Source organism: Numida meleagris, chromosome 3 (genome assembly GCF_002078875.1).
Source record: "Numida meleagris isolate 19003 breed g44 Domestic line chromosome 3, NumMel1.0, whole genome shotgun sequence".
In the NCBI taxonomy this organism is placed as follows: Eukaryota; Metazoa; Chordata; class Aves; order Galliformes; family Numididae; genus Numida; species Numida meleagris.
In genome coordinates this window covers 31,280,288-31,304,294 of record NC_034411.1, presented here as the reverse complement: position 1 = coordinate 31,304,294, position 24,007 = coordinate 31,280,288, and the positions used below count along the sequence as shown (strand labels likewise).

General features: G+C 36.7%; 1 protein-coding gene across 5 annotated transcripts in view; it reads left to right on the top strand.

Annotated features, from left to right (window-relative positions):
- LTBP1 (latent transforming growth factor beta binding protein 1) overlaps nucleotides 1–24,007 on the top strand; it is a 191,753-nt gene that overhangs the window by 45,939 nt on the left and 121,807 nt on the right. For 4 of the 5 annotated variants that reach the window (XM_021390337.1, XM_021390336.1, XM_021390335.1 and 1 more), the window contains exons 4-5: nucleotides 1,414–1,589; nucleotides 17,969–18,136. In XM_021390337.1, coding sequence (XP_021246012.1) covers nucleotides 1,414–1,589; nucleotides 17,969–18,136 — 344 coding nt within the window. Of the gene's footprint in view, nucleotides 1–1,413; nucleotides 1,590–17,898; nucleotides 18,137–24,007 lie in introns of those variants that run through there. The other variant, XM_021390340.1, reaches the window with a different exon arrangement.

The window sequence follows — 24,007 nt, the reverse complement described above, 5'->3', positions numbered from 1 at the left end:
AGTTCTGCTCAGCTGAACCTTCCTCAGTCTTACTGCTGTGGGGAAGCACTACCCAGCAATCTTTTACGATATAAGGCCCATTTCTTCCGAGGGCAGCTGTTTACCCCACAGAGCTGTGATTCTTTGAGGGATGGCTGTTATAAATCCCATGTTTTTCCCATATTTGCACTTTACTGACCAAACAGTCCCTCAGCTTAGAAGAAATGCTCACAGCATCCCACTCTTTATGCCTTCATTTGGCAGTGTAATCTTAATAGCCACTGTTACTAAGTTTAGTAGTTGACACTATTCTCATGAGAAACACACATGTCAGCAGTATGATCTACACTATCTACAGCTTCTCAAAGAATTGCTATTACTGGATTTATTAAAAAAGGCTTCCTATTATTGCTTGCTGGACAGTGAAACCCTGCAGCCCAGTGCCCTGAAATAGCTTGCAGTTTCATTGCATGTGGCTAGCAGCTTTGTGATTTGCTCCCTTCTTTGGTGGCACTGTGTGTGGAGTGCGGGAAGGCCAGTTTCTATGTTAGCAAAGAAACGGTTCCTGCTGCTAGTGGTATATGGGTTAATAACCATGGTTTCTGGGAATAGGAGAGGGGAATTCCTGCTAAAAATTGGCACAGTCTTGTGCAGTGAGGTTTTAAGGAGGAATCTAATAACACAAGTAAGGAACTGGGATTGTCAGTGAGAGAATCAGTGAGCTTGAAGGAATAAACTTGTTTGACAAGAGGAGGAAATAGTTCAGCTCTGAAGGGAAACCGTGTGGTTATGGGACATCTGTCAGAGATGTTCACTGGTGCAGACAAAGAGAAAGTAGATGGGAAAGTGATGTGGAGATGGGAAACAGAGAAACCTGATGAGATGGGGGAAAAAAAAACTCATCAGAAGGGAAAAGGAAAGGCAAGAGAAGCAGTGTTCTTACAGCTAGAGGGATATGGCGGGGAAGGGAATAGAGGGAAATTCATCTGGGCATAGGTTTTACTTTCCATGCCTTGTATGAAATGACAGTTGCACAAAACAGAGATCTTTAGTTGCAGTGCTGCTTCTCTGACTAGTCTGGAAAGCAATGTGTGCCAACGAAGTTGAGCTCCGATTCATGGTTTTGAGTAGGGCATTTCTCCCTGTTTTCTGAGATTTCTTCCCATTTTCATGACACTTCTTTATCAAAAAAGAGGTGATATAAGCCCTATAGTCTTCATATGCTTAAGTGTTTGTTGAGCTGACAAGACAATGAAAATGTTAAATGCATAGAAAGTTGAGTGCTTAATTTGATGTTAGTAAGTTTCCCAAATCGTCTTTTCAGAATTTGGAGTACAGATGAATTTGTCTTAATTTTTTTTACCAGTTGGTTTAAAGTCTCATTTATTAATACTTAGATCATTGTGTCTCTTCTGTTTTTTTTTCCTAAAACAGGATGATGCCACTTTCATCTCAGACACTGATGATGAATCTTCATCATGGCCAAACACAGGAATATGTGATCAAACCCAAGTATTATCCAGTAAAAAAAGTGATTCCAGGAGAACAATCCACTGAGGGCTCATTACCACTGAGACTGGGCCAAGATCAACTTGCGTCATCTTTTCAGTGTAAGTACAATTATAAAAAGCATATTATAAGCCTCTTTTATTTAAGATCTTGAAAATTTTGTCTGTTTATCTGAATTGCAGTAACACTTAAAGGCAAAAAAAAAAAGTAAGCTAATTACACAAGGTAATTCTCAGATTAGCAAATGCTTCAATATTGTGCATTCTGCTGAGAGATAAAACAGATTTCCTGGATGAATAAAAAAAATGGAACCTAATTCACTGTTGGACTGTCATAATGCTATTTCTAGATGATAGCTTTTCCTTCAGATTAAAGGTGCTTTGTGAACGTTTGTTGAAGTAGGCATAGTTGAGAGCGTAGTCAGCTTAGGATGACAGCTCCCTTCAATATGATGGATGCCCTTGGAAAATTGGAGTCTAGGACTGTCATTGGCAACTGTTTCTCTATATTTCATTTATAATGTGTTTATGAACTTCTACACAGTATGGAGGTTGCATGACTGTCTCTGCTTCATAATTAAAAAAAAAAAAAAAAGATTATGTTGATGCCCAGCTTGTGGCCTTGGCTCATGGTCCATTGTGTGGGGATCCTGAGGACAAGTTTTGGCTTAGAAGGTGAAGAGCTTGCTGAATTGTAGTTTAGGTATTACCAACCAGTGTTTGCTGGCTTGATTTGGAGAAAAGCTCCTGCAGTTAAGTAATGGACAGATTAACATGGAGAGCTAAGGTACATCCAGTCTTTTGACTCTGCTACAGCACAGAAAAATATGTCCTGAGGGGAAGAGGCAGGGAAGAGGCTTTTCTTCTAAATCTGTAAATAGTTTTCTTGTGTATCTTTGCATTTCTGTATTGCAGGTCTCTATGTTCTGTCCATTTATACTTTAAACACAATGATGGATAACAAGAATCATGGCCCTAATAGGGAGAGCAGCGAGCAGCCTTAGGCCTTTAGATTAACCTTTCAGAGAGTGAAGTATGCTGTTTGCAAAGCATGACACCCTTTTCTCAGAAGTTTCAAAAAGATGTTTCACCGCATTGTCAACATCAACCAATGGTTGCTTTTGTCAAGAAGGTACCATTGCTTGTCTTCTTCTGTAATTTTCCAGTATTAGTGTTCACCAGTGTTGGATTGTGTCCCTTGCTAGCCAATGCATATAAATCCCAAGCTGCGTAGTTCTCTGCATGCTGGTGTTCACTCCACACTCTGGAGTGAATGGTGTTGGTTAGATTCTGGCAAAAAACAAACAAAAAAACCTTTGCTTTTGCCCTTGACCTCTCAGGATGTTTGGCAGAGTCAACTTATCTTAGATAAAATCAGTGTCACTAGCAGGTACCAAATTGCCTCTAAATACAAATTGGTTGTGTGAGATTTTTTTCTTTTATAATAACATGAGGAAATAACTCCATGCAGCTGTAAGACAAAGGAGCCAGTGCTTCTAGCTTTTTCTAGCTTATTGGATCTCTGTAGTATGCTGAGGGACGTGACTCAGGGAAGGAAAGCCAGGGGTTGAAGACAGAATATTTGTTATAAAATCCTAATAAGCCCCTCAATGAATGATGGATTAGTAAAAATTATTAAACATTTATTGAATACTTAATTACCTGTCTCTTGGGTGTTTAAATAGATTTTTCTAACTGGGTAATATCAGCCATGAGTGAAGTGTTGCTTTGGGGGTAAAATGCAGGATTAAGCCTGAGGCTATTTGTGTGGTGGTGAAATTTCTGATACTGGACTTTTCAGCTGTCTTGAAAAGTGGACAGTACTAGTTTTTCTTCTCACTTCTACACTGGTGACATGGGAGTCGGTGACTGCAACTTCTGACAGAGGAGTTTAGAGTCCAGTTTGAGCTGCGTGTTATCAGAATTTAAGATTTTATACCCCAAGCCTGAACAGGAGTGTGGGCAGTTGTATGTGTTTTTGGTGGCTTCTAGTTTCTAGAGGTACTTGGAATAGACTCCAACAATAGAGATGGTTGCTTCCATAAAATTTACTGGTAAGCTTCAACAATGAGCTTAGGATTTGAAATTTCACTTCAAGTGTCCTGTGCCATCCACCAATATCTGGTTCCTAGTCCAGTCTTGAACTGAGAGATGAGCCGCTGTGAATTATGGTGTGTAGGATTGAAGCTCATTGTCAGGTTATAATGAGGAAATTGATGAGAGTGGCTGATGATCCCATGTGGTTTAGTCACAGCTGTTAGATGTAAAATCCTGTTTCATAGGAGAGCCTCTTATTTCACTGAGCAAAGGGAAAAGTAATGGCATTGTGGAGATGCTTGAAAAAGGAAAGGGAAAATATAATAACTTTAATAAGAAACAAAAGTGAGAAAGTTAGTAATGAACAATTCAAGACTTTTCTTATCATTAAATAGGTTTTTTTGAGATAAGAGATTAAATAGCTAGATAATATTTTCGAGAGTTCATATTTATCAATTATATAGAGTGCAATACAAGTCACTTTTATTTTTTTCCAAGCATTTCTAAACATTTTGTAGTATTAACCCTGTGGCCCATTATGGCATCTGTTCAAAGTGTAGTCCTTGAAATAAACTTGTGTTTCTAGCTGTAGCTACAATTGATGTTGATTATTCAGGACCTCTGTAGATGAATTCAATCCTGTGACATGAAATGGGTAGACTTAAAACTGGAAAAAGTGTCAGTCCTCAGATGTTCTTAGACAGAGGTACCTCTTGGTGGAGGAGAGTAAAGTGTGGGCTAGTGATGCTTTGGGAGCATAGCTGCCAAGCATGAGTAGGTGCTTCTGGGCATCCTGTGATTCACAGGCAGGCAGTTGTATTTGAATGACTGGTAATAGTGTTGCCAGATCACTATTTGGAGATACTATAGAGAAAGATGTTAAAGATTAGTCACATTTAAATATTTTTTTATTCACATTAATGTAAAGTTCCTTCTGGTATGCTTACTATGATGTATTTTGGCAATTTCATTTCTGTGATAGCTTTCAGAATGTACAATGTGTACATATAACTAAGACAGCAAAGTGGGGTTTTTTTGCCATTTAAACTGAGTTCTCCTATAAAGTTATGTATCATATCGACAGAGCTTGAAAATTCAATAAATAAGTGTTTAAGTTTAGAAGTCAGAAATCAGGACTGTAAATACGATACTGTATTGTTTTAGAGCACTTGTCTTCGGAGGTGAAATTCAATTCTATTCATGTGCCTCTAAATCATCCATTAAAGTTGTTACTCTACAAAGCGTCTGTCTATCTATTCTATGTAATTGTTGTGCTGGATGTTTAAACTACTTCAGATATCTCTGTGCAGAAGTACTTGAGGATAAGGTTTTGGAAATTCAGAGCCTTCTCAAAGAAATGGCTGTAGTTCATGTTGGATAGACTGACAGCTGCAGAGAAGGTATAAATGTAATTTAGCACCGGCAGAAAGATTGAATGAATACTGGTTAAAATAAGCTTGCAGTAGAACTTACATGATCAGCAAAGAATAGCTGCAAAGGATATGATCATGTGGATCTCAGCGTTCGTAATGTAAACATCAAAAATGCATTGACATGTTGGTGAGGCAAGCCAAATATCCTGTCTGATGTGAGCTCTCCATGAGCTCCAAGTAATTCTCAGGAGACGCATTGCTTTCTTACAAGTACATACCAACACATGACCTATAATTTGCCTGAACATTTGAAATCTCAGAGTTAAAAATTGTCTGATGCCAAGTGCAGTGAAGATATTGGCATGGAAATTTCAGATTAAAATTCGATATGCAACCTACTAGTCTATAGACCAGCAGGAAGGTGATACTTGTGGTAATGCAGGTACTTCTACCTCAGATGTATTCCTCCACTACTCTTTTAGTGGTGCTGTTAAACATTAACCACCAGTCAGCTTGAGCTGAGCATGATTCCTATAAATGTTAGTGCTGGTCTCCCTGGCCTTATTAATGTAATGCTGAAGAAAATCAGTTAAAGGAATTCTGTGTATTTTCTAACAGTCTAAAATGTATAAATATGTGATAATAAGCAGATTCTAAAGTAAACATGCAATTTCTGAAACTGCTCTCAACAGACTGTGAGAACTGCTTATTAGACCTGTAAGACGGTAGGCAGCTCTCCCTACGTTCTCAGCTTCACTCGGTCCACTTCTGGTATTAAATAATTCTTTAGAACTTCTGTCACGAATGTTATTACGTATGTTTATTTATATTATGTACATTTTATTGTCAAGTCCTTATCATTCAAGAATATGAATAAAAATAAGGTAAGTGTCTTGGGAACGCAGTGTTAGATTTTTTCACTCAACACTGAATTATTTTTGCTTCATTTGAAATCCATTTTTGAATCTTATTGTAATACAAGATGAGGTAGAATTAGACAACTGAGGAAGGCTGTTGAGAATTCTAAAAATGCTGCACATTACTCAGTAAATATCCCTGGGTTTGGAACCATTCTTTCAAAATAGAGAATACACATTTTTCTACATTGAGAATGTGAGTGGTGACAAATCACATTTGGTTTTGTTTGTCTGTTTTAATGCATTGGGAAGCACAATTTTATCCTTTGTAGGGATATGCTTATAAAGAATTGTGATTGAGAAGCTCCTGCTTCTCTTATGGAGTAACAAATAATAAATTAAAAAAAAAATCAAAAACAACAACAAAAAACCAAGACTGTCAGAAATGTTAAGCCACTTGCATGTATTTTTTTTCTACCAAAATTAATTCTTCTCTGGAAAAGTCTGATGCTTGTGCATATTCCTGTTCCAAAGAAGGTCAAGAAATAACTCTGTTCTCTCATGCATGGGGCTGTATGGAGCTCAGCAAAGGATGCTGAAAGAGCTTTCTGATAGGATTGCAAAGCCACTGTCTGCCACCCCTGGGGACTATGGCTGTGTCTCCAAGGCCAGATAAGGAGGAGCATGGAAGATCAAGGAGAGGTAATGTGCAGCTCTGTGTTGTGATAGAATGCTACGTAACATTTTGGCATTCATTCCCAGTTCAGTATGTCTCCTTTCTCATCTTGAGACAGTTGAGGACTAATTTTTAGCAGTGCTGTGCATTTTGGTATTCCAACTGAAAAAAAGCAGAATTTCTATTTCTGAAATTGTTTGCCCAGTGTTACAGTAGTTAATGCTGCCTGCATATATGAGCACATTCACCCAACCACCATGAGGTTACAATTCCTAATGTGTGACATGATGATGCCACCAGTTCCCAACCTTACAGGCATGTTGTGAAAAGTATGTTAAGTAGCACCTGAGGTGATTGGAAATTACACTTAAAAACAAAACTCATGAGGAAGTATTAAGAATATCTTACAAATAGAACTGCATTCTATGAATTAAATAAAACGTGTTTATATAAGAAGGTTATTCCAAAGATAAATATATTTTTAAGAAGAAAAATGGGTCTAATCTGTCTTGTTTATTCAGGAAGATGATAGGAAATGCCTGTGAGTTTTGCAATTGGATGTAAAGTTTATACGATTAAATAGTATGGGAGACTTTTTTTTTTCCTTTTATCTAGATGAGTTTTTTGGTCTTCATTGAAATTCCTTATACATTAAGGGGACTTGTCTGTGCAAGAAAGAATAAAGAGTAACTTTAGATAGGAAATAAAAATATGTCTGGAATTTAAGTAGCATGGGTTACATAATGGTAAGTGAATAACAGATTGCAGCTTTCTGGTTTGACTTAATGTTGTGTCTTAAAGTTGGATAAGGCTGTGTGTATGGATACCAGAACATTAAAGAGTCTGTCCATGGTTCTGTGGGCAGCACCAAGCTCTTTTTCTAAAGATGAAGCAGAAACAATCATGTCAAAGTTATATAAAGAAAATATATCAAAGTTTTTTGACTGTTCTAAACTGCAGGTGCACTATATTGCCCCAGATCTTATATCATTTTAAATGTGTTAATGGAGATGAAATATGATTAACACAGAAGAAAATGTTTCACCTTTTAGAACTGTGAAATGGAGAGTGCTCTCTCAGAATTTTGGTGTAAAAATAGCATTTGCAAGCATAGTACGCTGATAACTTAGAGAAGATCTTTTTAAGCTTGTACAGAATTTAGCCATGCTAGTTTGAGATGAGTTCATAGGCTGATTTTGGCAAAAATGTGTTGCTTGGAGATTCCAGTTCAGGCTGTTTTTATGAAATTGAACTATTCTGACTTTACTATGCAACACTTACATCATAATAATACAATTTCACCACCAGTAAGGGTAAACTGCTGTAAAATACATGTTTTAATATTGGAAACATGGGTTCAGAGATGCGATGTGTTCCATGTAAATGCGCTTGTGTGATGTGACATCCTACTGTGATTCTACTCTGTGTTGACTTTAGGGGAAAAGCTGTGTTGGGTCTTTAGTGGATCATATTTTCTTTTCTCTTTTCTTGGTATTTGTGAAACAGCTCTGCTTAAACTACAAAATAATTCTCTCAATGGCTTATTTTAACTAGAGCATTGCAATGTGTTCCTTGAAGTTTTTTCATATGTATGCATGTTAGGTTTGGATTCAGGTAACTTTTTCTAAAGAGAAGTTTTGAGGAATGTAGTGGTAAAGGAGGAATGTTATGGTTATGTTGTAGTTAAACAAGGTATAGCCAGCAGCATGAGATGTGTAAAAAGAGAACGAAGAGCTGGAAGGCTAACAGGCAGAGGAAAGAGATCTCAGTAACCGAAGGATCACAACACAGCCTATTAGAAGGGAATGCGGTGTCAAATTCACTTTGGTCGCTTGTGGGAACTGACATTCAGGTCTTGCTCCTGGGATTTACCTAATCAAATACGAGTAGGGATATGGGATAATGGACAAGGGAGTGGAGTGCTGTTTAACTGTCAAGGACTTTTTTTCTTATGTACAATATTTTCCTGTGTGTGCAGAGTGTCTGCTTCCCTTCAGGAGGTGGGGGAAATTATTCAGGGACGTTCTGAAGTGCTTAAGAAAAAATTTTGGTGCAGCCAGGGTCAAACAACAGTGTTCATCTTTTTCTGTGTGTAACAGAAGCCAAACAATTTTAGTAAAGCATCCTTTTCCTTTTTCTCATATAAGAGCATTAACAATACTGCTGTTTGAAAGGATGGCAATTTATGGCAGCCTTTTACAGTTTGTGTTTGATTCCAGTGGGACTTGGAAACAAGAGGCTAAAGTCCAAGTATAAATTGTTCCAACTGGTTTGACACTAATGCAGTTACCTCTATAGACTGTAGCAGCACATTTACTTTGTTTTTGCTTCACAAAGTAGAGTGACAAAAATAACTTTATAACGGCTAAATTATGTAAACTATTAAAGACTTCAGGGCTCTTTGAAACCCTTGGAGATTGAATAGCTCTGTATAAATGCAAACTACTTCTTTAAGCATGCTGGAGCAAGCAGGCATTTTAACAGTACCCTTTCCAAGCTGTCTTTACAACTGTGTGTCTCCATACAGTGTTTACAAATAAGGAAGCTGGTAAAAGGAAAAAAAGAAGCCCCCCCAAAAGTAATGTAATTTTCTGCTTGGACTGGAAAAAAAAAGACATGGTTCTGAGCTCACCAGTAATTGAATGTCTACATGACAGGTGAGGGAATTAATCTAAATTTTACATTCGCCCATAAATGGATGATCATCCTTTTGTGCTTTAAAATATGGAGGCCAAGACTGATAAGCAGCAGCGTGGGGAAAAATGTTGGAAAAACAGATTGCCAGATCACCAAACATCATTAAAATCGGTTCAAAATGTCTTATAGCTGGGGGAAAACAGAGTCTGAGACAAATGCGTCTCAACTGCTGTGATGAAAGAGAATTGGCTCCAAATCCAAAGATTTCTCAAGAACGAAGAGGGAAGAGACTTTCCAGAATTTTCTGTAGGAGAAAACCTCTAAGATGCATTTAAAAATTGTAATTCAGTTGGATAATATAGACAGATTGAACCCACACAATTAAATATTAAACGTCTCTTAGCTAGGTTAATACAAGAGTTGTGATACAACTTTGGATACCAGGAATTAGTTCTAACCGTTGCAAGTAGCTACGTCTGGTTTTACTCATAGGAGATGTGAAAGTGCTCTTCTCTGATGTCAGTGTCATCGCCCACGCCAGAAGAAATGAACAGACATAGCCAAAATGTGCTGCAAGAAGGTTCTCTCGTATCCAGTGATTTTTCTGAATCAGTGACGTCGATAGAAATACTGTGGACATTCCCATCCTACCCTTCCGAAAATTAAAAGGAAAAAAAGATCTTGGCTTCATGCAGTGCTGAGAGAGATGATTTTTAATGGTGATTCAGCATGTAGAGGATTGTATTCATTAATTCCATGACGTTATGTACTTTATCACTGTTTACAGTTTGTTGACTTCCTTAGTGCTTTTCAGTTGCTTCCTTTCAGGAAATAGGATGTTAAACGAGTATACTTAGTAAGGTAATATATAATATTTTTCCCTATTCCTCCTGGAAATTGTAAACAATTTTACAGTGTTACACTTAACACGGTTTCTCATATAAGGGAGTTATGTATCCTGGGAGGGGGAAATCATGACCATCTCAAGAATTTGTTTTCTAGAGAAACAGTGCTTTTCACCTGAAGACTTGTAATTCTATCTTAGGACATGTTAAAGTCTGAACTAAAATTTAAGTTTTTTAGCATCGTATCCCTTTGTGGATCTAGTTAACATGTAATGCCTTTAAAACAAATATACCAGTAAATTTAATCAAACAGATTTGAAGGCATTCTGTCAATCATCTCAAATCACATTGCAGTTTTTATTCATTTGTGCACAGTCCTGTTTTTCTGAAACATCATAAACTACGTAAAGGGAAATCATGGGTATATTTTTTTCACTACCAACTATTGATTAGAAGTTTTGTTTTGTTTTACATCATTTTAAATGTGGGAAATGGCTTGCGATTCAAGCTAGGTTGTTTTCTGCCTGAGGATGGCACGTATTGAATCTTTGAAGTGACAAAACAGACAAGGAAGAAAAAAGGTGATCCATTATACCTGTGGGCAGAAATCAGATTTCCAGTGTACGCGTAATTCATCTGTTAAGCACTTGTACAGAACAAAAACTATTCTAAATAACCTGAATTCCTTTGACCTGCTCTACAAAGACTGTGCCCTTAAGAGGATTTAACAGTGAAGGACTCCTGGGTGGGGGCATGAAAATACAACTATGAATGTCGTTTGTCCTGTCTCAGCACTTGTGCCTGCATGTTCTCCTTTGATATTTGAGTAATACCCATCTATGTAAAACACAGCGCTCTTATATTGTAAGCATAGATGATCAAAATTTGCTGAAGTTGACAAAGAAAGACTACTTGGATAAGGCAAGCTTCTCTGTAGCAAATTATTTTAAACAGTATCCTGTGTATCTATACCTCTATTTAAAACTGAAATAAAGAGAACTGAAGAATGGGTTACTTGCCTCTCCTAGAACGGATGAAAAACTTTTGCTGTATGTTCAGTTTTTTTGGTCTACGGAGCATAGATGAGGAAAATAGAAATCCTGAGTGCAAGGGGAGCAAGAAGTCTAGGAGCTCATTTCAGATTGGAGGGAGAAGACTGTGGAAGGGGCATGTAAATAAGGAGCAATAAGGAAATGCTGATGTGAGGATTTAGTTGACATGGCTAGAGACAGAAATAGCTATATATAGAAGTGTGCAATAGCAACGATGACAAGAATGGCAACAAAAAACAGCTGTGGAGACCATTGTTCACTTAACACCATAACTGATAGCTTGATGGTGTTTTGCTCTTTGAATAGTCATATTGGTTTGCAAGAAGGCAATAGAACTGAGTTTTTGAAAAGTGACAAAATATCAAAACTTAAGCTTTATTAACTACTGAAATGCTTGTAATAAGATCATGCAAATGCAACAAAAAGAGGGAGTTGAAGAAATAGCGAACTAGAAAGAATGCTGGAATTAATTACATTAATGTGTAGCTTATATGCGTGTCAATAATGTGTAGCTATAAATAAAAGTCAGCTTGAGATGCTCCCTATTTGCTCAAAACATTTGAGTGGGTGTGTGCACCCACCTCATGCAGGACTGTGAGAGGGCATCAGAGAAGGCATTGGATCTTAGATGAAATAAAACTGGTCACCATATTTTTAATTTCATTGCCATGTTTCATTACTCCCAGTGCTTGTGAAAAGAGAATCAGGCTTGAGGTGTGTAAATGTGGTGCAACAAGGCTGCTGATGAGATTGAGGATGTACTGCCATGCTTAGAGGTAGATGCTGTAAACTGAAAATGAAGTAACTCAGCAGCTGTGCCTTGCCTTCTTGAATCCATGCATTTTCCAGACTTTGGCTTGTCCTCATGACTGTAAAATACAATAAGGCTCATATTCTGCCTGTTTTTTAGATGAGTGAGGTTTGAATGCAGAAGGGCTTTCTCTCATGCTCAGAGGATAACAAGGGCTGAGTTGAGTGCTGTTAAGGCCTTCCAGGGAACGTTCCATGTTCACTTCATGAGTAGGACATCCATTCCAACCCATCAGAAGGCAATTTGGGATGTTTGTGTCCCTTTAACTAGCTTGCAGATTGTGTATGAAATATGAAGTATCAATTTCACACTATTGGGGGAGAAAAATAAGTCATATCAACAGGAGCATTTTCATGAAGATGCATTAATTAATCCTGCTTCGCTCACCAGCAACGATCAGACATCAGCTGCAATAATGTCTCGTTTTGGATAGCTGATTTTAAGAAAGACAAGAATGAAATGAGGGGAATAAAAAGCAAAACAAGAAAGAATGGAAGTCTGCAAAAGGTAGCTTATTAGACTCAAAAAAATAATTGAGATGGTTTTGGTCTGGAGAAAATGAGAACTGAGGGGGGACTCAGAGTAGCACTCTTAAAGTATGTTAGAGATGATTCACAGAGGAATAAGGTTTTCTCAGACTTTGCCATAGATGAGATGGAATAATACATGTGAATTGCAACAGGGAAAATGTGAATTAGGTATTGAGAATATCATTATAATAAGAAAGAGTGAAGCATTGGAATATGTTCCCTTGGGAAGCTGTGGAGTCTGTGTAATAGAAGGTTTTTAAGGATAGGCTGGACAAACTTTTTGGGTAATGCTTTTACTTCATCCTGTGCTGGGAAGAGGCATTAGAGGAGATCATACGATCTGTCAGTCCTTTTTCCATCTCTCCGTGTGCCTAGTAAAGGCTGTATAACAGCCAAGTTTCTTCTTGTTTTAAGCTTTGCAAAACTTTTTTTTGTTTAACTGGACATGAGACAGAGCTTCCTCATATATTATTAAATTAAAAAAAAATATATGTATAAAAGATCATTCAACAATAGCTCTAATAACTTAACAATTTTACTTATGGGTTGGTTTTTATACTATGTCAGCTTTTCTTTTGGCTGACCAAGCATTTCTAGTAGTAAGAACTTAAGCAGGTAGGCTGGTAAAAATAACTGTGAGACACCTGTTTTAGGAAAGAAGTAATTTCTTCTTGTTTCTTTCCTTTTATTCTGTCAGTGTTTAATTAAGAAAAGAGAGGATAAGGGAATGGGTCATGTGATAATTTAAAACTTTGAATCTGTTTGTCATTTAAAAGATTAATTGGCTTTGATATAAGAAAATAGATTGGCATTCTGAAGTTCTTCTCATGCATCATGGCTTTTGCTTGAAACGTAGGAAACTGTCTGAGATAACCCTGTCACAAAGTATCGTGTCTTTGGGAATAGACGTGCAAATTTTTTCTGAGATAGAATCTTCAGGCCTTATGTGTTGCTGTATAGATACATGTACGAAAATGCACCGGCTTCAGTGCTGAATTAGGTAGTGTTATGAAAACACTGAGTTCATGTCATTTTTGGAGGTATTAATGGAAAGCCTCCAGATCAAGTAGTTCGATCTCCTCAGGATATTTTTTAAATAAATAAACAAAACAAAAAGATGAAAAACACCAAAACCCACCACAACACTAACAGCAGTCAGAAGAAATTTTTGTGCCAGTATTATGAGAGAGGTATGAGTAAGCTCCACCAGCCAAGTCTGCAGTATAAACCCCTGCTTGTTTTTTATAGTGAATAAATACACTCCTTTGATTAGATCACTATGAAGTATGAGAACATTATACACACAATAATATAATATTTTTTTTCAACGCATTAAAACATTTTCTTCTCTTTGCCCCACTTGACCTATGAGACAGTACAGTGTAGTCATCTTTTTACCAGAATACCAGTTCTGCTTTCACTAGTCTATTGTCTTCCCTCAGAGCTAGGGACATGCCACAAATCTTCTGAGATCCACTACAGCTATTGAATACTGTCTGGTTAAATCTTTTCAGAATGCTGGAGCCATGAGGGCAGTCATAAAACCAAGAAAAAAAGATGTGTTTATAGAAATTCTTCTAGAAAGAAGCTAAGGCTGAGCAGCAGCCTTACAAACAAAGGGACCCAGGAGATTCTTTAGGAATCCTTCTTCTTGTATAAGTCTGCCGAGGAATGGCTGCATGAACTATTGTGACCACCTGGACCTAAAACTTGCCAGCTGCCTGCTTTTACTCATCCACCTTTCTGGCTAATGCAGGAAAAAAAAACAAAACACCAGTTTGTTGTGATGGACAGTGGAAGAGATTCTATGAAGAAATCCTCTTACTTCTATTTTCCATTTATCCTGCAGTTGTTGTTGTTGTTAGATCATAAATTCATCACAGCAGGAGCTTGCCGTACTCATAGTATTCTATCATAGTTACTTACAGAGATGGAAAAAAAAATCACACATACATGGTGCCAATTTTCAACTAAAATCTCATCCGTTTATCCAGACATCTTTCACTCTGTCCCAAGAGAGTTTCCTGGGTTTTGGAAATTACAGATACATTCTTCCACTGATCTCCTTTGACAGCATCCTTGAGTGTGAGTGAACGTAGGCTAGGGGGCAGGGTGACTGTGTGATTGCCTGAGCCTCCCCATGACAAACTTGCTGTGCAGTTCAGGAATAAAGATTAGCTGATGCAAGTAATATTGATTGTCTTATCTTTAGTAAATCAACAACCTGACTTTGTCTCTAGTTATGCTTTTTCTTCAGTAATTTTTTAATTTATTTGGTGTTTATATCTTCTGCTTGAGTTTTCTTTCATTGAGCTCATTTATTTATCTGGTCTCATGCTGATATTTTGTCACAGTCTGGTGTTATACTTAAGAGCAGAGCAAGGTGTTTCATTTCCATGTGCTTAAAATTCATTTTGAAGAGTTTGATACATTTATCTTTCTGTATAAAAATAATGATTTCAGGTATGTTGTGGTGCTGTAGTACCTTCATTTTTTTCTCCAGAAGTGAATCTGAGATAATCTAAGTTGCAGATCCATTCATACTTATGTCACAGTGGTGTCATCGGTTAAAGCTTCTGGAGTTTAAAGATGAAAATCATGTGTGTATCCTTTTTTTGCACAAACTAGTCCAAGTACAAAGGAGCTTAAGGTTATGGCAGTAATGTACTTCTAGCTTGAAATTGTGACTTAAACATTCACGCAGCCAAACCATCTAAGAAGCACTGAAGGATATTGTTTCTCATTTGGGATTAAATCTTCCCCTCTTTACAGAAGTGAGAAAAAACATACACAGATACGCACCCTCTCCCACCCACCCACTGGAAAAAAGAAAAAAAATGGTGGGGAGAGGATTTGAGGAAGTCCAAGATGCTAACCTTGCAGTGCATTTTGCCAAGTGCTTCCTTTCAGAAGGGTCTGCAGTCTGTTTTCAATTTAAATCTGTATGTGTTATGCTCACCATTAAGATCTCTGAGCCTCAGACTGTGTGAGGATAGTATTTTCTCCTTGGTGCAGCTACAGAGAGTGATGAAGATGGCATCTCTGCCTTGAATCACCTGGCTCCTTCTCATACACTGACCAGCTTTCAGCTCAGAGGTCTTAAGAAATATCTCCAGAAGAATTGAGAAAGCTAAAACCGGTGACTTGCTAGTGGAAGAAAATATGAGTTTCATTATTGTCTGTAAATTTGAGAAAGGTGGAAAAAATCTTCCAGTGTCAAAATAATACAAAGTTGTCTTATTTCTGGCTCCTGGTAAAACAACAATGGCCATGAGAATTGAATTGGTTCTGTAACAAGGACGTTGCTGAAAATTTATATATTTGTAGGGGCTAGGGCTTATATCAGATAGTTTTCAGACTTTTTTCTCCTGAAAAAAAAAAAAAAAGCCTGCATTTCAGTACTGTTTCATGGATGCTCTTTACCTCTGTAGATAATGGCCAGTAGTTTTGAAGGTGCCATTCAAGTACTGTTTCTGTATTGTTACTCCCAAATTTACATTCTAATGTTTTCTCACCAAAATTAGACGAGAAGCAAATTTGCAGTTTCCATTCAGTCTCATACTGCGGCATTTCTGCTGCCAAAAGAAGTATGCTACAGATTTTTTGTGATAAAATGTAAAATATGAGATGAATTTTTTTTTTTTAAAGAAGTTTTGGTTATTAAGATTGTGCCTAAGTTCTCTAACAGCTTAGGACTCCACAATGTAGTAGAAAATATTATGAGAGAGAATTAAATAACAATTTTGTTCCAGTTTTTTTTTTTTTAACCAAAGCTGGAAAACTTATGTGGGTCCCCCAATACAGTAGTTTTTACAGTGTAGGCAAGACTGACTTTTGTGACTCAACTAACCATGTTTTTTTAATTACATCACATCCTGAAGGAAAAAATGTTACTAAAACATTTGAAAATGTAAAATAGAAAATGTATTAGGCTTTTCTAGGAAAAGATATATAGAGATATAGAGATCTCATGGTAGATCACGTATGTATATATACAAATCTATATACATATATATATATACAATACATACATATATATATAATCAAACAAATAAAATACAAAGAGAGCAATATTGCTTGTGGAGCTCTGTTTAACAAAAGGAGAGCTTAGAAGTTCTAGCCTCAGCAGTTCACAAGTTACTAGATCTCTATTCATTGGGAAAGGTGTATTAGTAACTTTCTAAGAAATGATGGCATCCAAGAATCCAGGGTGTCTTCTAAATTGACCAAAATCACAGTACTAGCCTTTAACTGAAATATTTATTTCTGTCTGTGTTCTGCTTTGAAGTACTTTTTCAGTCTGAATAAGGTGGTAGCATCTGTAATGCAGCTGCTGTTCAAATAGAGCTGTAGACAAAACAGTTGGCTCAATTGCTTTAATTTATTTGTTTATGAAGAGCCAAAAATAAGAGGCTTTATATTCTTTTGAAGTGGAAAGGTTTTCTTCATTTTCTTGAGATTTAAAAATGAAATAGAAGTTGTCTGGAGGGGTATTCCATGGCTAGGTTGTATGACTGTCCAAGAACTTCTATAACAGGAGGAGGATGGAGGTTCTTCTGTTCCTGTGCATCGTTTCTTGGGATTGTTAGGTTTGTTATATAGAAGTGTTTATGGGTAGTGTTCTCAGAGATACTATGGTACATCTTCTAGAACTTACTGAAGTTATTAGTAGGTGTGCAGAGGACAAAATGTTTTCTTTGTAAATAACTGTAAATAACACCTGTTCTTTCCCCATAATTTTCCCAATTAGTAGTTTTAATCTTTTTTGCCTTCTGATGTTAGATTTGGAATTAAATACATCTGGTTTTAAATCAAATTCTATAACAAGTAGGAGTTGATTAAATTAGCTTAATATAAAATTTGTGTTTACTCAGTCCTCATTACATTTAAGTTCTTCAAATGACTGTAGAGAAGTACATTAAAAAAAAAAGCTTTCTTTTTTCCTTTGAGCTCAGAACTAGTATTTTCAACTATTGACACTTCCTCACCCTTTTCTCTGACTGAGCTATTTATTACTTAAAGAAGGGCTGTGAGCAGAGCTCAGTCTATAATATGTAAATACTTGTGGAAAAACGGTGCCAGAAAACTGTGAAAAAATGGGTCCAGGCAGCTGCGTCACAAGGTTTGACCACTTCGGACTGGGGTGCCAGGAGATTTGAGACAGATGTTTTCAGACATGCTGCATGCCTAAAACATTTCCAGGGGTCGAGCTACAAATAGTGACTTAATAAGTGCAGAAACAGGAAAAGTATGCGGGAGGACACAAGAGTTTATTCACCCCTAGGTGCACAGCCAGCCTCTTTACATTACATCTGCCTGTCAGGGTTGGCTATTTAAGCTGTCATGCCCTTGGTATTGCTCTTTGTCTGACTGTGAATAAAGTGCAGCATTGTGATTACTAATCCCACTCCAGTGACTTGACTTTAAATGTGGTTTTGGAGCGTATCCCGGAGCTCTGTTTGCTAAGCTTCCTACTCCTGTTTCAGAGACACCACTGGAGATCTATGAGAGAGAGCACTGCAGACTGCCCTCCTCCTGGAGACCTGTCGCCTTTTTCTCCCCCCCCCGCCTTTTTTTTTTTTTCCAAAAAACTTTTTGAAGGAAATCAATGGATACCAAAGTGATCTGTTTACTTTTCTTTTTTTCTTTGCCTCCGCTGACAGTGGGAAATCACACTGGTCGCATCAAGGTGGTCTTTACACCCAGCATCTGCAAAGTGACTTGTACCAAGGGCAACTGTCAGAACAACTGTGAGAAGGGAAATACCACCACCCTCATCAGTGAGAATGGCCATGCTGCTGACACGCTGACAGCCACTAACTTCCGAGTAGGTAAGTACTCTGAAATTGCATTTGTCCTTAGCTGTCCTCTCTTGACTAACAGAGGGAGGAGATTTTTGTTATTAATACCAGTTGTGCATCTGCAGCTCTTTGTTTGGAGGGCTTTGCTGGGTAGGAACCATTTTCTGTTAGACAGGCTTTCTGGTCTCCTTCTGAAATGATCCCAAAAGTTTCTTTTGTGTCACAAGGAGGAAAAAATAAAAAGTATTTTTCATTTGAATTTTTAGCTTCAGGGCTACAGAATGCTAAAAGCTGAAGCTTTTGATAAAAATAGTCCCTCAGGGTTTGTGTTGCTAAAAAGAAAAAATGCCAGATTCCACAAAAAGTTCTGTTTCCTCCACTTTTTAGTTGAATAGGTATCAAATGCCCATAAAAACCGAGCTAATGTCTTCAAAAAAATGTTCAAGAGTTCCTTTTTTTTTAAAAAAAAAAAAAGGCAGTTTAATTTCTTCCTTACTGCTGAGAATAAGTCAAATTTCATATTTGTCATTTTTAGAAACTGAGATAATGTGAAGTCCGGTTATTGAAGCTAGTCATCTTTCTGTTCATGTTTATTCTTCCTGCTTGCTCAATAAAAGTATCAGCAGTATGCCAGTCTAAACCCTGTAAGTGTTTGACTGTGTTAAAACAAACCCTGAAAGCTGTCTGGGTTAGTGGATTTGCATATTTTAGCTATGGAGTATATGGTGTTTGTAGGAATTCGTGTGCAAATAGTAGTCTGGTAGGCTAAATGAAATTCAGCTATATAGGTGTATACTTAATCACCTTATAGATTTTTTGGTTTATGATATATTTGTAACTCCTCTTGGGAAGTATTTTTGTTGTGATTATGAAAATATTGCTGTATCTTTCTCTAAAAAGAAAAACACAACAACCTTTAAAAAATTAATTATTTTGCAAATTTGTACTCAAAGAATGCCAGATATGAACATTGTAATTTTCAGTCTACTTTTAGTATAAACATAATGTCAGGCAGTGCTGATCCTGGCCAATACTGCCCTTTTTAAAGTGCACTATATTTCATTTTCTGAGGGAGGAACAAAGCTATTTCAAATTATTCTCCTTTTCATCCAGACAGATGATACAAAGTGCAGTTCCCTTTCTTAAGACTTCTGCTGGACTATCAGACTGTAGATGAAAGCTCCTGAAATGAATAACACATTCCTTGATAACATCAGTATTTGTAAAATATATATGTGTTGAAGTAAGAATAATAAAAACTGCTTTAAAAAAGCAATACAGCACACTTTGTTTATCGTGGTTTTGAAGCATTAAAAAAGGAAAGGTTTTTAGAAAGGGATGGTAAAGCAAATACTTCAGTACTTCAGACTTGTGTTCACTGTTAATACAAATTTCTTTACTGATGTTTTGGTGAGAACCACAGTTAAGTTTTTGATTTAATTGTTCTGACTTTCACGAGAGGATAAGGTTATTTCCTCCCTTCCTTCCCCCCCCCCCATGTGACCTAATTTTTTATTGAAATTATGAAATGTTGAGAATGGGCGGTCAAGTAGTTTGTCTGCTATGTAAATCTGTGCTGTAACACAGCCTTCCCTCAAATACTTAGAAACTTGGAGTGTGGAAACTGACCTGTAAAGGCATGTTCCACACCTTCCTTCCTGGCCTCGGGCCATGCAATTTGTGATTCAGTGTGTACAATAGCCTGCTGGAAGTATTCAACAAAAGCACTTCATAATTGAACTTGATGGAAAGATAAGGGAGCATTATGTTTAAAAATGGATTAAAAACAAGTCACTACTAACATCGGGGCATTTTTAATCTGTCTATGGCTATCTGTCTTGGAGCCCTTAAAAAAAAAAAAAAGGTATTTACCCAATTTCTGAGTGTCATCAATTTTACAGAAGATGAATAAGGAGGAGATCTAAACTGTGACTCCAAAGCTCTCCAGTTAAAAATGCTGAGTGAATCGAACTTGTTATTATGGGGTGGGGAGAGATCCCACACCTGTGGGCTGAGTTGTGTCATTGGTCACAGATTTTCAGGAGCTTTTGAAGCAAGCTTAAGATGCATTTTATTTAAATAATTTGTATATCCATTTTCTTACTGAGTGTCTCATTAGCTAGGGCTTGTCTTGATCAAGGTGTCTCCTGGTACATAAAGCAGAAGCAATTTGGATCTTATGAGATCATTTGTTTTTACTATATTTTTAACATCTGAATTATGTTTTACGTGTGCTTCTTGCTTTTAAGGCCTTGTTCCAAACTTGTTTACTTACTGTTTATCAAAAATGAATGGAAATTCTTCTTCTGACCATTTGATACTTTAAGAAGTGCAAATATGAAACAGAATGTTGTGTCAGAAAGTGCATACTTAAAGCAGTCAGCAGCATGTTTTCAGTGTCACTTGAAGTGTTTGTTCTTCCTTAGACCAAGAAAAGATAAATTTGCATGCCCTATTTGGAAAACTAACTCCTATTTCTAATAATAGACACCTACTATGAATGGGAATTAGGAAACTGCTTTAGATCATCAGGTTGTCATTAATCTAAATGCATTTCCTTAGCAGGAGCAATATGCTTGATTTAATTCAGCTTCTCCAATGTCACACTGCAATTAGGCATCATTTTGGTTTGTTCTTAAAATTCATTATTTCTAGTAATGACCAGAGTAAAATTTTGTGCTTAGCTTTTAAATGTTGTGCTGAGTTTTGAAAGATTTTTTGATTTTCAGAGAGAACAAGCTGCAGTGTCTGTATTAAAACTGCTCAAGTTTTTCCATGAGCTGTTTCAGATTCTTAAAACTGCTCAGTTGATCCTTTCAACTGAAACATGGTACCAGCGAGTCCAGGCAAGAAACAAATCCTGTTTCCTGAAAATTTTACTAGATATGGAGAAGCCATTAAAAATAAAAACCCACAAGAAGAAACAGTATGGGGAAAATGTAACTTTTCAGGTACCTAGGACTGCCTGTTTTCATAAAGAGAGCTCTAGCATTTCAATTGAAGGTGATGATAACTTGGAGTTTAAAAAGGAAGGATCTCCTTGATTGCCAGTGTGCTTCAGTGAAATGTATTTTTCTGTTGTTGCTTCATTTTTGTGAATGGGATATGTTGCGCAGTTAAACTAACCAACCTCCCATATTTTTCTGACTTGGAGAATGAAAGCATTTAATCTGAGTGGAAACATTCTGCTGAATAGATGATCCTCATTATTCTGTGTGATTGGTGGATGTGAAGGTTACATGGTTTTTCAGTTCTGATGTTCCTACAGAGGCTTGTAAAACTGAGTTGGTATATGTGCATAGGAAAGGATGCATATAGAATAACATATGAGCTTCCTGTCTCATTCACTCTTGAAGTTACTCAGTAATGTGTCCTGTTTCTCCTCAAAATAATTCTGCATTCCGAAATACCCTATTTTTGAAATGAATTTTCTCTCTGTAGGGAGTGGGAGGAGAGTGACTAATTTGTAACTCTAAAATGAAGTGGTAAGAAATTAAGAAATGTTCAAGTTAGTGTTCTTCATATGCTTTAATTTTTGCCCTATTGTGCATATGTATTTAATTATAGGTTTACATCCTACTTTTTTCCACAGGATCCTTGCCTTATTCATTGCACAGGAATGACAGAACTTAGTAAAGGAAGCACTCATTTAATACTTAGGTTTATTTTTACCCTTCATTTGCAGTGTCTTATTTAAAGCAGTTTGTTCAAGCTGTTATGAATGGGGAGGTAAAAAAAAAAAAAAAAAAGTATTTCATGCTATTCAGTGGAAGTGCATATCTTTCTGCAGAAATTTTTGTTTCCAAGTGCTTGGCAGTATCCATTCCAAACAGGGAAATAACAGCTCCCTGCAGGTGAAGACCAGGAAGAGTGTGAGAAATTTTTTCCCAAGATCATAGAAGATATTGTGGAAAGATCAAGATCACTGACATGGGGATAACATTATTGCTCTCCTTCTCCCCCTTTAGGTCTCTCTTTAATGTGCATCAGTATCTCTATTTCTCCTTCTAATGTTTCCTCCTACTTTTCTTCTGATCCCTTTTCATATAGCCTGCATAATTCTCCATATGAAAGTGTCTGATCCTTCATATTTTGGAGAGACTTAAAAAATTTAGAACTCTTAACGTGGATCACAGCAATCTGTGTATCCTATACCTTATTGAATAATGCTCAAATAATATTCCCATTCAAGTGTTGTCACTTTCCGTACTGGAATTTTATATCAAAGATTTTTCCTGTTCCAATGTGTTGACTCTGTAAACTGCTTTTGAATAATTGAGGTTGTCCAGAAGTTTTCAATTATGTACAGACAAACTTCCAAGAAGGAGCATAAACATGTTACTTACATTTTATTTAGTCTACTGTTGAAAGTAATGAAAGAAATTTTGCCCAACGTATTTTAAAGCAATAGTTTATTTGAAGGGAATTTAGTAAGGAGTTGAACTACATAATTATTATTTTAAGAGTATTTCCTATCTAGGAAACAGTCATAATTGGAGCATAATTACTCAAACTGTGAAAAGGTAAAGCAGTTATTATTTTACTAAAAGTTGATTGAATTTCTGAATTTATGATCATTAATTCCCGTTGATACTTCAGAATTTAATGTATCTTTTTATTCAAGCACTTTTTGTCTTATCAAAAAATGATGGAAATGTCTTAGCATTTTAGTGTTGGTCAAAAACAGCAATGACCTGTGAGCCAACACATTTTCAGCTGTAGTTCACATATGACAAGAGATACAGGGGTTACAAATGGCATTAAACTTTTTTTTCCCCAAAGGAATTGCTTTTAAACTCAAGGTAGACATAAGCTGATTTCTTTACTAAGAGACAAGATGCAAACCTTACTGTTTTCTCGTTGTCATTTGCTGTGTAATAAAAAGTTACTGTTTCTTTGCTCTGCATAGTGCATGCCATCCTACTACATTTAACTGATACTATATATGACATTTGAGGCAGTTCTGTCAATATTGTTTGACGTTAAAAGGCATTTATTGCAAGTACTATTGTAGGGAAATATTGATGACTTGTAAAGGCTTGTGTGCTGGGGAAGGCAGACTGTAAGACCAGTGGCTTTTGGAAGTATTTGCTCTGATTGAGAAGAAATTGGAATCTCTTCTGACGGCTCGTGAGGTGTTCTCTGTTCAGTTTTCTGCCCTTGTAGTTTGTTCTTTGATACCTTACTGTTCTATTATACTGGATTAAGAGCTGCTAGAATGGCAGTATGTTATGAGATGCTTTCTTTTCTGTTATGAAGTGGTTTTTACTTGTCAGTGGGTGGTGTCACCCTAGGTAGATAATCCGTGTATGATCTATGAAACTTGTCCCCCAGCAAATCACTATTCCTATGGCTTCAAATGAGTCTTAGCAGGTGTAGATGTATCTTCTCAAGTTGCAGATTTAAAATATTGATAACAAATGTCATGCGAACTTTTAGGAATTCTTTTTAGTAACTTAACTGTGGTGGAGAAGTTTGGGGTTTATTTATTATATATTAAATGCTTTAGGTTTTTAGTTGATTGCACTCCAACAGACATCTTAATTGATGAGGAGGTCATCTCTGGAATAGGTGCTTAGCTGAACAACGATTCTGTAATTCATGATCTGTTTTTAGTTTTGTAGTCTCTGTGTGTAAGAGCAAAGTGTTACTTTGAAATATCCTTGGTTATTTCACTTGAATTTGACATACTCTCATCCTGTTCTGAAGCAGTTATGATGTAAGAACCAAGCTATTCCCCAAGTATTATCAGTTTGCCTTTTTACTCTCTGCAGTGGCTACCTTGTAGCCTTATTTGGTAAAAGCTTTGTTTCTACTGTTCCTGCAGTAATTATCATTTCTGGTCTGTCAGACTTCATTGTTTTATGCTCTTTTTGCTGCCAGATGAAATATTTTTTTCTT